The sequence below is a fragment of the Carassius gibelio genome, chromosome A7 (genome assembly GCF_023724105.1).
Source record: "Carassius gibelio isolate Cgi1373 ecotype wild population from Czech Republic chromosome A7, carGib1.2-hapl.c, whole genome shotgun sequence".
Lineage (NCBI taxonomy): Eukaryota > Metazoa > Chordata > Actinopteri > Cypriniformes > Cyprinidae > Carassius > Carassius gibelio.
This window is the reverse complement of record NC_068377.1, coordinates 33,984,448-34,000,315: the sequence shown is the minus strand read 5'-3', so window position 1 is coordinate 34,000,315 and position 15,868 is coordinate 33,984,448. Positions and strand designations below refer to the sequence as shown.

General features: G+C 34.5%; 1 protein-coding gene across 2 annotated transcripts in view; it reads left to right on the top strand.

Moving 5' to 3' along the window:
* LOC128017335 (NT-3 growth factor receptor-like) overlaps window positions 1-15,868 on the top strand; it is a 90,403-nt gene that overhangs the window by 28,530 nt on the left and 46,005 nt on the right. For both annotated transcript variants that reach the window (XM_052602686.1, XM_052602685.1), the window contains exons 4-7: window positions 6,353-6,421; window positions 12,217-12,371; window positions 13,426-13,568; window positions 13,656-13,797. In XM_052602686.1, coding sequence (XP_052458646.1) covers window positions 6,353-6,421; window positions 12,217-12,371; window positions 13,426-13,568; window positions 13,656-13,797 — 509 coding nt within the window. The remainder of the gene's footprint in view (window positions 1-6,352; window positions 6,422-12,216; window positions 12,372-13,425; window positions 13,569-13,655; window positions 13,798-15,868) is intronic.

Here is a 15,868-nt window from a genome sequence, read left to right as displayed (position 1 = left end):
GATCATGGTATTACAGTGGTACTCTTTAGATTTTACATTTGAATAGTTAATTTGCGCGTGTTGCAGCAAGTACAGTATCCATCAAATGACTATATGGCAGTCTAAGATCATAGCTTTTCTGTGAAACATACAGAAAAATATCCTTCACAGACGTTTGGGAGTTCAGAATTGGAAAATGCAAATGTTCTTAGGCATGACTATTTTGGTATCTCCTTCCTAGACTGCAACTTAAAAAAAAAATCAATGAATTCTGTGTGACTCCTGCACAACTGGTGGCAAATTAATTTATTTCCATAGTCATTAACTACCATCCACCCTGTTCAATTTGCACTGACATTTTTCTTCACAGTGATGAAAGATGACCTTTTAAAAGAGCAGCTCCTGAAATATGCAGGTGGCTCTGCACAAAACACCAAAACATTTAGATTTACACTGAAGGCGTTTAGCAGACTCTCTTATCTGCTAAGACTTGCAAAAGTGTTAGATTCTTTAGAGAAAAATGCTGCTGTGGTCTACCAACCACAGTATTCATTTGTTAAATTTTTTTTCATCAGGCATTACTCCAACCTTCAGTAGCACATGGTCTTATAGAAATCCTTCTAATATGCTGATTTGCTGCTCAAGAAACATCAATTTTAACAATATTTTTTTTAACAATATTTTTGATGTAATACATTTTTTCAGGATTTTTTTATGAATAGAAAAGAACAGCATTTGTTTGAAATTTGTAATCGTGTTTAAGTCTTTATGATCAATTTAATGCTTACCAGGACGCAAATGTATTAAGTGTAGCTTTTTATAGAAACTAAAAACTACACCAATTAAGCATTTCTACTTTATTCTTTTAAAATACCCCAAATGCATGTACATAAACCATTTACTATTGTACTTATTAACTCAATGCTTCATCTGTGTTAGTTAAGGTGGGAATTATTATCACACGATACTGATTGATGGATCTCACAATGGAAATTAATAGAAATTATGCCTCTATCACACTAACAAAGTAAACATGTTAATAGCAATAAAGCCCAAATGGATGTTGAGAATGGGGTCTATCAAACTGGACAACAAATTGCACCCATTATATATATAGAAATACTAAATAGAAGGCGACAAGATTATGCAGCCTTAAGAAACCTAATTTTAAAAATCTCTCTCTCTCTCTCTCTCTCTCTATATATATATATAGATACAATATTCAGGATAAAGCAATCCCAGAATGCATTGCGACAAATGTAAATTCTAAATGTAGCACATTTCATTTAATAGTAAATAAAAAAGTGTACAATTTTAACCACTAGGCTAAATCACCTGAGCAGTTGCATTGTTGGGCTTTGGAGCTTGATCCAGACATCAATAGCGGGTTCATAGCAGAGGAAATACATATGAATACCTGGCCTGGTTTAGGATCAGCTGGGCTGCAGCATTCTGTGCTGCAGACATTTTATTGCTTATACTGGGCCGTCGGCCAACAGTGAGTTGCAATAATGAAGATGAGACCAGTGTAGAGGCTGTACTGTTGTAAATCTCCTGTCCAGCAGATAGGAATAGAGATCTAGTGCTTTGAATTCACAGGTTTGTCATTATCTTAAAGGGGTCAGATGATGAGCAATCACATTTTCCTTGATCTTCTGAGATAAATGAGTTTGATGTACTATGGATATGTACTGTGACTTTCACAACTCAAAAGTTCCTCCCCAGAAGCACTGCTTATTGAAAGGAGACTGCAAAACTGATTTTTCTTAACTTGCACAACTTTCTGATGTCCGACTGACACATTGGATTCTCACCAGTGGATCCTCTGCAGTGAATGGGTGCCGTCAAAATAAGAGTCCAAACAGCTGATAAAAACATCACAATAACCCACAAGTAATCCACACCACTCCAGTCCATAAATTAACAGCTTGTGAAGTGAAAGGCTGAGTGTTTGTAAGAAATAAATCCATCAAGACATTTTTAACTTCAAACCATTGCTTCCAACTAAAATAAAAGTCCTCTGTTCAAAATATTGCTTTCTCCAATGAAGAATGCATCTCGCCTGAATCAGGAAAGAAATATGCCCAGATCAAGCACCATTTAGTGAGGCAGTCCAAACAGTGCTAAAGAAATATGTTTATATTTAAATATGTATATATTTCATAGAGGACAAATATGCAATGGACTTTTTCAACTGAAGTATGGAGTATGGCCTGTTTTTGTTATTTTGGCCAGAAACGACGGTTTAAAGTTAGAATGCCTCGATGGATTTGTTCCTTGCAAAAGTGCTGCTTTTCACTTCACCAGATGTCAATTGGTTGACTTGAGTGGTGTGGACTACTTGTGGGTTATTGCAATTTTTTTTAGCAGTTGTTTGGACTCTCATTCTGACGGCACCCATTCACTGCAGAGGATCCATTAGTGATCAAGTAATGCTAAATTTCTCCAAATATATTCCAGTGAAGAAACAAACTCTGCACCTTAGAGTTTTAATTTTTGTATGAACTATTCCTTTTAACACATGTGTAGTTACATGATGTTTTTTTGTACAATTCAGTTCAATTCAATTCAAGCTTATTTGTACAGCGCTTTTCACGATGCAAAGCAGCTTAAAATTCTAATTTCTACGTTATATTAAGGAGTAGCTGATCAGCTTGTACAGACATTTGGCTGGTCTGGACATGGTGAGTTAAAAACAGAAAGCATAGAGATGTTATTCCTAAACATCAAATCAAAAAATATAGAAAAGTCTGCCAAACCTTGTGCTATTTCTAACTGTGTGTAGCACCTGTCACTCTGCATATCCTTCTAAACAATCCCGATGTTAGAAACGAGCAGCTGAACCTTATTTTTAACAGTGCCTGATCATTTCAGTCCGACTTTATTCATTTATGTGGCATATTTCATCTCAGACTGTTTTGTGATTTTGTCACAATGTGCATGGCTTTGCAGAGACTCTGGATAAGATGCTAACAAACTATTTTGGACCCCCACAATGAAAAGCAAAGTTTCTTTTAAAGAAAAATATTTTGTAATAGATTAGCTTCAGGTAAACAATCCCTTGCCGACTTATAACGAATAAGCTATTCAATCTATAATATTTAAGATAAAATTATCTTAAACCGCACATACATTCTGATGTTAAGAGTCATTTGATGATCCCATGTTGTTATGTCAGGCTGTTTTTTTTTTATAACACTACAGAGATACTGAAAATAACACTTTCATATGCTTCACCTTTAAGTAACACCCACAAAGATGTGCAATTACACAGATTGACTTATGCAACACATTTTAATAAGACTCCATCAGAAGCTCTTGAAGCAGAAACTGAATGCTTGAATTACTATGAGTTTCAAATAAAAACGGACTAATGGTCAAAGGCTTCTGTCAGAGTGTAAGCGTGTGTGTTTTTGAGTGTGTGTTGTGGGTGTTGACACTTTAAAGCACACAGCGGCAACAAAGCCCCTCCCCATGCATCAGACCGCATCAGAGAGCTTGTTGCTATGGCGACAGGCTTTGGCAGCGAGCAGTGCTTGTTATAAAACTCATAAGAGTTTCTAATGACCCTGAGAATATGCCAGTCGTCTAGTCAAAATAGCTTCTTATAAGACATGCATCCACCACTCCAGCCACCTCACAGCTGTGTGCTTCTCGAAAGAGCAGATTTCTAGGGGAAAAAATGCTATGTGGCTGCTTACTGGTCAAAGTTAAAAGAGGCCATCTGCAAGTCTTAATGATATTCTGTTTCTAAATGTGGTTTGGGTCTCTTCTTGAGTGTAATTTTGTGAGATTCTTCCTATTTAATCATGCACTTGTGCAAAACATGTATGACTGATCTTTATAATCAAGCTGTACAATTTGAGTATTCTGTATCGCAAATAAGATGAGTTACAGTATATAATAAATAGAAAAATAGTAATATTGTGCAATATTATTCAAAATAGCTTTAATAACATTTAAATTTCTCTTCTCTTCTCTTCTCTTCTCTTCTCTTCAAAACACTATTTTTGTGAAAACAGTGATACATATTTTTTTTTCAGAATTGTTTGATGACAAAAATTGTCTGATGAATAGCAAGTTAAAAGATTGTAAGATTATAAAACTCTTTACTGACACTTTTGATTAATTTAACGTTCCCTTCTTGAATAAAAGTATCATGTAAAAATATCTTACTGACCCAAATGTTTTGAACTCTACTGTACATATCAGCAATCATTTCATTGCTGATTATTTTATATGAAAGCAGAAGCTTTAAATCATTGAGCCAGATGCTCTGTAAATGATAAAACATTATCTTTTTCCACTGATAAACCTGTAAAAGTCTTCTCTACTTTTAGGGAAAGATAAGGGCTATATGTTCCTTCTGAGTGCTTCCTTAAATGTATTATTTGCTATATTTGAGATAGACAGGAACAGATCTACTGAAAGGTTTCAGACCAAGGTCCATTTAAAACCATATTTTGCACTGAAAAAAAATAAAAATAAATGCATTAATAAAAACATATTATATTTCCATTTTGACCAATATTTATGTTTAATATGATTGAAGTTGAATTAGAGATCCGTTCTCTGACATCTGCTCTATTTTTTCTCCATATCATGGATGTCCATCTTTCTTTATAGCCACTAGATTTATTTAATGCTCCCTACCACATATCATGCCTCTGGCTTTGTTAGTTAAAAGCCATTTTCCAGTCCCAGACCACCTCTTTGTATTGAATTTGTTGGCTTTTAAAACCTGCAGTCTTTCATTGCATCTACTGAATTTGTAGACGGCGAACTGCTCAAGTTCTCTTTATTGATTTGGCTGAGCGGCCCCTGCAGCTGCTCCTTTTCTCTCAGCTCCTCTTGGCAGTGATGGAGGCTCCCTCTGATTTCCTGTTGCATAAAGTACCTCTCTCTCATGTTAACTCTTTCGTTAAAGTTGTGTTTGACAGAACGTGTTCACTGAATTAGTATTTGTGGAACAGGTTTAAATATTAAGGTTTACTTCGTTTTAATATTTGAGTGATATTCATTTTAGCCTGTGTACACTTTTAAAATGTACAGTTTTTGTTAGTATTAGACTCAAGCACACTGGATGTATCAAGATTTTTCTTAACTTCTTGCCTAGGAAATCATGACGATCTTGTAAATATGTAACAGCAGGGGAAAAATCTGCACTTGTTAAGGTGCCTTTGAGTTTTCTATTCTACACTGAAAAATTTAAAAATTTATAATTTATTTGAAAGTCTTTTATGCTCGCCAAGGCTGCTATTATTAGATAAAAATACGGAAAAAAAACTGCAATATTGTGGAAATATTATTGCAAATTAAAATAACTCTTTTCTATTTTAATATATTTTTTTTCAAATGTAATTTATTTCCATGTCAGCATCATAGCAAAATCTTACCTACCCCAAACTTTTTCAGTGAAATTACTTGTTTAGTTCCCAGCATGCTTTTCATAGGGCCAAATCAGGTGTGTAAATGTGCAAATTTTTTGGAGTAAACAGAAATTCACTTACAGTACATTTCATATTTTAAAAGAGTTTCTGCTGTATGACATGATTTAGCTATTTACCATTGTGCTGAAGAGTAGAGCTTGTGGTTATTTGACTGAATAAAGATTATAAAGTATATTTCTTAACTCAATGAGTAATAGCTGTGCTAATGATAATAATATTGTTTGTTTTTGTGCTATGCTAGATATAGAAACTCAATTTAATTTAGTGAATACAACTAAAAACAGTAAGTTCAACTTAAAGGAATAGTTCACACAAAATGTTTTCATTTCAATCATTTCAACCCTGTATGAGTTTCTTTGCTGAACATAAATGAAGATATTTTGAAGATTGTTGGTAACCAAAAGTTTTTTTCCATACTATGGCAGTCACTGGGGACCAGCAACTGTTTAGCTACCAATATTCTTCAGAATATCTCCATTTAGGTTCAGCAGAAGAAAGAAAGTAACTATAATTAAGGTAAATTTCTTGTTAACTATAAAAAGCATTTATTTTATAAAATTATATTTAGTTCTATCCTGTTGTAGATAAAATTTATCATAATCATGTAATGTCCCCTAAAAGCTTTTTGTGTAATGAAGTTTCAATTTATTATATTTTTACGGTCAATATAAAATAAAAATTGTGCTCGATTCATCAGATCATGTTTTTCAAAATACTAAAAGAAAATGTTTGTCTTCATTAAATCTACACAATTTGCTTCATCTTTCTCTCTATTTCAGCTGATGTCACAAATCTCACAGGAAATGTCACATTTTGGGAGTAAAATATGTTGCAAGCCTTATGTTATGTTGGTTTAATTGCTTCCTCTGTTCACAGCTAAATCATAAATTGCTGTTCCTCTTTCTGTTTTTCTTTTTGCACAGAAACCTGTCCAAGAACCCTCTGACGACACTCTCTTGGCAGCTTTTTCAGCACCTTCAGCTGGTCGAACTGTAAGTTCATCCTGCATTAGTTAATAGTATTTCCAAAAATGACTACATGAATTCAGCTGCCAAATCACAGTATAAAAACCAACCCTTTCCTCCAACCAATACGCTCGTATAGGTCGTTTGTCCAAATCCCTGAAATACGACCCATCAGAGCGTATACTACAATTGCGCCCCTATTGGCAAAAGGTCGTTTTCATATTAATATTTTGTTCTCTTTTATTTGCGTTTCGTGTAGCTCAGTTGGTAGATTATTGCGTTTTACCTTGATATGTAATCATGCTATCATGGGCTCAAACCCAGAGAACGGATGTGCACGTAAAATGGATATGCTGTATAAATAATGATTTAGCATGATTTCTGTGAGGGTTAGGTTTAGGGTGGGGTTAGGTGTGGTCATTCGAACGAAAAAGCCTTCTTGTCAAATATGTACGAATTACTGTGAGATTGGTGTAAAAAGTCCACACATTGCATTTAAATAAATGTGCGTTTTGATTGGTAATGACGTAATACGTCATTTCATGACGACAGACGCAACGCGATACTGTCATTATTTTTACGCTTAACTTTCAAACGTAAATATAGGTCGTAATAAGGTGCTTGCACAAACAACCTATATGGTTGTTTTTTTGTTGGAGGACAGGCTCATAAAAACAGACCAAGCAATAATTAATCAATTCAAAATAAATCTCAAAACTCTCTCTGTGTAGATTTTCTGTGATAAGCAGCACTCGGCTGCCAAATTGGACTCTGAAATGCAGGCTTGATGTTCGATTGCATCGCTGTGTTCATTAGAAATGTTTTCAGCACTTTACTGTCAACTAATTTGTTTGTGCACCCCCTGCTCCCATCTTCTGATAGACTTGTGTCTCTGTCAAAGCAAAACATCTCCAGTGATGAAGCAGAAGCACTTTTTACATGTCTGCGAACAGTCGAGTTGCTCATGCTGGTTAATTAAGCCATGGCAGTGAAATGTATTGGTCTTGTCTGCTGGGAGCCTGACCTCATTTTCTTATTTGTCATGAATATTTGAGCAATCTGCATGTACATAAAGTGATGAGTTTGTTTATTGATTGTGAGAGATGACATGGTGTCGTCGTGTTGCATTTAAAATGACAAAACTATTCAATTCTTTAGAATTTGACATGTCCCGTCTTCGTTCTTTGTTGTTGCTGAACACAACTTGAGCAGCTGACATATGTCCTGCTTAATTTTTTATAATGCACATTTTTTGGCCTTTCATTTCAGTTTTTTTGGGGGGGATTCGGGGATTGTGCACATTGCTGCCTTTTCCTGTCTTCACTCATGTGGATATCGTGGATAACATAAACAACTCCTGTCATTTCTCCAAATCTTTCCTCTAGGAAATTAGTTTTACCAGATTCTGATTGTGTTCACGGTTGTGGTGAATTTATTTACCAGGTGGGTGCTTTTAGAGATCATTTCAGCACAGTTCAGTGCTGAAATGAAAGATAATTTACTAGTGAATTTAATAAGTGTTCAACTGCAACTCTAAAATGTGCCATTATGAGCTAATATTGAAAGATCAAAGGCCATTACTGGAATAACTCTTTAAGGAATAATCTGTAAATATGAGGGAAATTATAATATTCAGACCTGGGAAAGCTATAGAAATTAATCAAAGTCATGGAGATTTCTATAGTGGATGTAAAATCTTTATAGTTATTACGGTTAGCTCTTTTGTTATTGCTTTTAAGGGGGGAATCTATAGTTCTGTCAGAACCACTATTGTCAAAGATGATTGACAATTAACATACAGTTTAGGTTGGTGGTTTTGTTCTGTTCTGGGCAAAAATTCCCTGCCCATCCATTTAGCCTAGCATGGATAAGAGCAGGGAGAGCAGCATTAAACCCCTTAGGATAAACAGAATACAACCACATTTAGCAAATGTCATTATTGTTCTTAATGACACTTTAATATAACAACGTAATTCATTAAAAATGAGTCTGATTCAATAAGGAATCAGAAAGTCAAGTCCCGACTGTTGGATGAAAGGAGGAGCTGGGGATGGGGGAGGGTAATTAGCTCTTGAGCAAAGTGAAAAGGCTGCTGAATAATACTGAATAGACCCTACATAGGAATGCTGTGATAGGCGTTATATTTCTATAGGTAGACGTGGAGTCAGCCGATGCAAGCTTGACTGATCTGACCTGCCAGATCTAATGCTATGCTTCATTAAATTATGTTATTTAGTTTGCCAATTTCCTGATAATTTACTGACCCCTATGTCTTCCAAGATTTCTTCAGTTGTAAAGAAATTACGGTTTTTGAGGAAAAGTTTCCAGGATTTTTCTTCATATAATGGACTTCAATGGCAACCAATGGGTTGTATGTCCAAATTGGCATTTCAGTGCAGCTTCAAAGGGCTCTACACGATCCCAGACGAGGAATAAAAGTCTTATCTAGTGAAACAACTGGTCATTTTCTTACAAAAATAAAACATATATACTTTTTCACCACTGGCATGACGTGCCATCAAAATGATTGATCATATGGTTAAACTGCACTTAAAATGAAAATGAAAAAAATGCATAGCAATAAAGCCGACAAAGTCATTGTCTTCAAGGACACTTAGTATACAAACACTTGCAGACATAAAACATCAGCATAAGGTCTGAGTTTGTCCTCTGTCTGAGTAAAATTGTGAGTAAAACACTGAACAAATTGCATGTATTATGGAGATGAATGGTGTGGATTGGTATCAGTTATAATGGTGTAATCTTCAAAGCTAGATGAGATTCACAGGCATTATTGATTTTCAGACCAAGTCAATCCATCCTAACAGTCATTGTAATATAATATCAGCCTGAGGGTTTGGAATAAGAATTGAGAATTTAGACTTTCAGATAGTGATTCTCAACTGGTGGGTCACAGGTCTGTTAAGGGTCACAGATAGCAGAGAAAATCATGAAAATACTGAAATACAGAAAACAAATGATAAACCACATTAAAACATAAAAAAATACTTTTACTTTTAAGCAAATTCAGTAGTATGTTGGGTCTCCACTTAAAGTCTAATGTAAAATCTTGATCTGGTTTTGTTTTATTCTTCAAAAAATAAATAAATACTAATACTAATACTAATACTTGTGTATATATATATATATATCCCATTACATTATGAGGAGTTGCATTTTACAGTTTAATTTCTCAATAGTTTTCAGGTGCATATGCCCAACTAAATCTCATCAGCGTGCATAATCATGTTATGGGCTGTTAGTCATTCTGATGAGAGTCAGGCCCCCCATTGGCTGCCGCTGGGTTATTCCTGGTAGCGTAAATGATGCCTTAGAAAACAAAACATCTTTTTTTGTTGTTGTCAGTATCTCTCACAACTTGTTAGTATACTTCATGAAGTCACGGTTTCATATTTCTCTTAAAATCACATTCAAATCGTTTTGGCCATTCTACTTGTCAGCTCATTCCGCACTGTACAGATGAATTTGTTCTTGCGGGTGACCTGGCTCCTGGAAGTTTGCAGAAAGGGATTTGCAAAATAATGAAGGGCTCTGAAAACATACAGTAGCGTATTTTCCAACCCGAGCATACAGATTAATGGACTAAAGTTTCACGCTGAGATCAAAGCCTGTGGGTAATGATATACAGTTCATCACGTTGTGAGCGCCTCATCTTTCTCTCCATTCAGCCACTGCGACTGTGTTTATCATAAAGTGAAATGTTGTATTGTTCCAGTAATCAGTGTCCACTTACCAAGTACAGCTTTGTATGTTATCACATTCCTGTTTGTCAGCATACTATGCACTTTATGGAAGAGTTCATTAGTTTTAGAAAATCGGTTATGTAATATATTGTAAAATGTATTCCTGTGATGCAGAGCTGAATTTTCAGCATCATTCCTCCAGTCTTCAATGTCACATGGTCCTTCAGAAATCAGTCTAATATGCTGATTTAATGCTCAATATTTTATTATTATTATTATTTATCTTGAAAACAGTTGTGCTGTTAATTATTTAATGAGTAGAAAGTAGAAGCATTTACTTGAAATAGATTTTTTTTTTAATAAATAATGATTAAGTCTACCATCACTTTTTATCAGCTTAATGCATCCTTGCTAGATAATATTAATTTCTTTGAAACATTCCCCAAGTGTTTGAATGGTAGTATGTATATGTAGTTTGTTTACATAAAATTGTTTTGTTTTGCAGTAAAAAAAAAATATCTGAACGTTTTTGTACTCTAGAAACTTTCTCATAGCTGTGCAAGATCAATTTCACATGTAGTTGCTTTCTATAATGTTTCAGAACATAATTCATAAATTTGCAAAAAGAATGTGTTGTGTTGCAAGGCATTAGTGTAAACTGCCTTCTGTAGGCACTAAAGCAAGCGGCTGTCTGCTGCAGTCACTTCTTTCTTTTCACAATCTTGCAGTTAAGTTCAGCTGTCAACTCTTTATAGCTAGCTATCTGAATAATAACGCATCTGTTTTTAATGTCACAGACATAGAGGAACTCTATTACCTAGGCTATGTCAGGAATGAGATTTGTCAAGGGACAGTGCACTTACAATTTCTTGCCCAAGCACGTCTACATACTTGGGTAGTTTCTGGTGTAAAATAAAGTAAATATCTGGAAGCTATTAAGATCTGCTTTCAGCTAATGTTTCTTGAGTGTTTTTCTTTTTCATTTTTTACTTATGTTTTGCATAAACATCATTTAATAATCTGATGTTTTTGTAACTGAATCTAGAATGTCACTGCTGGGAATGGTAATCGTGTGCTTTGTGCACTTGCCAGTTTTACAGCTTTGAAATGCAAATACCCATGCTTTTAATGCTGTTTGTGTTTTGCATCATGTATGTGACATGTAGAAGATGCAGTTGACAAAATGCTCATGTGTGCAGTGCATGTCATGCAATAGTAAGTACAGTCAGTTAGCAGATTCTTAGGCTGCACTTACCTGGGTTTGACATTCACTTTTTTCCCAGCTGAAAAACTGGAAAATTTAGGAACGCATTAAAAAATAAAAAATAAAGTTCAATGAAAATGTATAAAATAATATGTTTTTCTTCAATAAAAGACATTTACAAGATAATTTATTTAATTATAAACAAGTCTGAAACGCACCAGGACACATTTTGAATGCTGCTCATTCAAAAATATGAAGGAGATAAAATATCCACTATTGCAACAATCTCCAACATACTACAAAATTAATAATCTAAGTAAACACTGTCACAATTCATCAATTCTTAAATGCACTGTATTCACTGATTGCGAACTACTTTGAAAATGTGAGAATATAGAAAGCGCAACAGCACTGCGTTTTAACTTTAATCATGCAACGCTCATTTATTTAAGGAATTATAGCCTTTTGAAGATTAATAATCACTTTAGGCTGAATCACGATTCTTGCATTTCCATCCACAAATTTAAGACCTCTCAAAATGATAATTATGACTTATGTTATACTACTATATAAAAAATTCATACAGATACTCCTACATGTAAATACAGTTCACACACCACTATTTTTAGTAGCACATGTGAATGAAACACCCTGCTGCCTGTGGTTATGAGTCTTACTCAAGGGCATAATGTTGATTGCTTATGGATTTCCCTATGTAGGAAACTACAACCTTTCAGTAATCATTTCGGGTCACAATGCCACATCACCCGGGAGAGAGTGTCATAAAGCTGCTGTTTTTAACCAGTGCAGGCAAAGTTTGATTGATTTTGCAAGCCCAGTTCAGAATTAAAACAGCATGACAATGGTGGAGTTTGGGGACTGTATAACTAGGGTTGGCTGTGTTGTTGATGCAGGAGGCTGGAGGGGGTCGTCTTTGACTGTGGCTGTGAGATCCGATGGATTCAGCTCTGGCAGCTGAGAGGTGAGGCTGGCCTGCACACCCAGCACCTCTACTGCAAGAATGGCGCAAGCAAGATCCGCCTGAGATCAATGAGCATCGCCTACTGTGGTAAGACATCTTTCTTCATAAATAATACAGCTGTAGGCCAAGCATGCACTACATATTGTTATATAAGATTATATTATTCGTATGATGCAATATTTGTCTCACATTATGATGCAGTATTGGGGAGAGTGAGGTAAGATCTGTTAGTTACATTGCTATCTTTATGAGGGAAATCATGCAACCATTTTTTTATTATTCTTTCGTATTCTTTTTTTCATGCAAAATTGCACATAAGAAAAAAATAATTATATAATAATAATTATCTATCCATTATTTATGTTAAAAAAAAAACTAAATCATACATGTTTGTAAATTGCCAGTGTATAAACTATGCACATTTGGGGGTTATGATTTGCCCCAAATTGCTAGTTAGTCATGTATAAGTGGCCCTTTTTTATTAGAACTTTTAATAATATTTCTATACCATTACAGTATATATAAGTATTTTACATTAAATTAAAATTATTTAGTTTATTTTTTCTATTTAAATAATTTTAGTACTTCAACTTAAATGTATTTATTTCAGTTAGCAGCCAAAGTGAGTTTTTCATCTAGTTTTTCATAATTATTTTTAGTTTTATTTCAGTTACCAAAGCCTTTTTTTAATGGTTGGGTTGAAGGTACAGCACTGATATAGATGCTTTCTTTTAATTTCAGTACACAGCTGTCATCCTGAAATATAATTTGGCATGAAATTTAACCAGTTTCCAGTAAATTTAAGTATAAAGCAACTCTATATAATGTGTATATATAACAGAACATCAAAAATGATTGACTTTCCATACTTTCCACCAAATGCTACATTATGCTTTGGTACTGTATTAGCAATCAAAAGGACTGAAATAATCAGAAAGTTCGTACCATTCCAATTAATTCATTATGGACTCAAGGTTGTAAAAACAAAAAAAAATATTCAGAAATTTCACACCATATACCATTCCAGTTAATTCATTATGGACTTAAAAGTCAGATTTTTGGCAGAAACTATGGTTATTATGGTAAAGTCTTGTAAGAGTATAATCTAGTAATGTCCATAATAATACTTTTTGTGATCTAGACCTGCCAGATATCAGCGTTGCTCACAGTAACCTGACTGTGCTGGAGGGGGGTAACGTGACCCTCAGCTGTAATGGCTCTGGGTCTCCGGTACCTGAGGTGGACTGGACCGTGAACGGCCTTCTCTCCATCAACACACACCAGGTGGGTGCCAATCATCCCACCCCAAACACACCGTTTAACCTTATTTTCAGTCTAACCGTAGCATAATGTTTTTCGTCTGCCATCCAGTCAAATGTCTACTGGCCCAACATTCACTCCATCAACCTGACGCTGGTCAACGTGAGCAGAGACGACAACGGATTTGTTCTGACCTGCATCTCTGAGAATGTGGTCGGAATGACCAATGTGTCCCTTCAGCTGGCTGTGCTATGTACGTATATATTGCTTGTTACAGGTTTTCATGTCTCATACTTGATTTTGTTGGCTATTACTCATACTGCAATGACATCCAGTTATGCAGCTTGGTGAGAAAAGATATGCTAGTACATTTAGCAACCAGAAGTAAAAAAATAAATAATAAAGAATAAAATTCTCCTTAACTGCTACTTTTACTTTTTATGGTATTTAATCTGCGTCCTGTAATTGCTGCAGGTTGAGCGAAGAATGGCTTCATTTTACAAACAAAATGAGAGGTCAAGATATCAGCAGTGTTTTCTGGATATGCAGTGGCACAGCAAAAAAAAAAAAAAACATATATATATATAATTGTCGAGTTAAGAGCTTGGGAATTGTATGCAAAGAGAATGTGTACTTCAAAGATATAGATAAACACAACTGTTGTGTAGTCTTCACTGTGTGCATATGAAACAAAAATACAATGCAAAGTGGTGTGCAGTTAATCAACGAATCACTCAATGGATTCATTTGAATAAATCACTCAGTCTGTCTGGAAAATCAGACTGAATCAAGCAGTCACTGACTAAAGCAATGCTAGAAACATAATTTTAAGACTTAAGTGTTCCTGTGGCTTAAGCGGTAGAGCATTGTGTTAGCAGCATAAGGTTGTGGGTTCGATACCCAGGGAGCACACGTTAGGTAAAAAATGTTAGCCTGAATGCACTGTAAGTCATTTTGGATAAAATTATATACTAAATGCAGAAATTTTAATCAAATTTGATTGTGGTATGATAATATATTTTAGGTTGGGGTTTTGGTGTATTAAAAGGGTAAAAGTATGTAAAAAAAAAAAAAAAAAGGCTGATTAATTGTTGTCATTTATTTGAATATGGTCCATGAATCCTTTCAAAGTCACATTGAAAATACATTTACTGATGTTGCAAACTTTAAATATAACACCCTACTTCTGTACGGACAGGTTTAAAATAGAACAAGGTACTAAATGAAATGATACACCAATTAACAGCTATGAACCTGTAAGACCGTGTTAATTTAATCAGAGGGTGCGCATGTGTTTAGGGAAGGTGTTAGGTTGTAATGCATACATAAAAATAAACCTGCTCTGCATCGTGTTAAACAGGTATAAGATGAGAATTAGACAGAGGCAGGACTGAATCCGAAACATCTCTGCAACTTTTATACATGTTTTAATAGTAATGGAGGACTTTTTCTCACTGATGGCGTTAATGTTTTATGACACAGATATGATCTGACACTCAGGCATCATGTTCATTAAACAACATATGATTTTAAGACACTGCATAGATGAAAAGCATGACATTTTATCATTTTGCTGACTAATGACTTTGACGTTAAATTGAAATGACATTGGCAAGATATACAGGCACTGAAAGGAAAAACTGTACAAGGGTCTTGTCTTTATTAAGGAAGAGTGAGGAATGATTTCTAATAGCTTATAAACCCTGTATATAGCTAACTATATTATACTTAGCTTTTAATCCTGTTGAAATTTGGTGTCCAATCAAGTAAATATGTTCTATAAAGGCTATTTCAAAATACGACATAAACATCATGGGCTAATGCACTAATGTTTTTAAATTAAAAAAAAAAGTTAATAGATTTTTATCAATATTGGCTATTGATATTTTTTTATGCTCCTCTTCTTTGCATTGCTTCCTGCCTTGTGCCCCTGATAATTTTCTTTTTTCACAAATTTTTTAGAATTAAATATTTAAATAGCAAAACTATTTTAACTGCGTGTGCCATGCATAATTAATGCGTTATGATGATGTATTATAATTATGTCATGATGCAGAAAGTGTTTTAATAATTTCTATTTATTAATGTTGTCAAGTCTCATGATTTTTCGTTTGAATATTTTAAAACATTATTTTAATCAGTTTTGATGATCGATCAGTACTAAAATTGTCAGAAATTGTTTTGCTTAAAGGGATACTCCACCCCAAAATGAAAATTTTATAATCAATCACTTACCCCCATGTCATTCCAAACTCGTAAAAGCTTTGTTCGTCTTCGGAATGCAATTATATGTATGTGTATATATATTTCTATATACTTTTAGT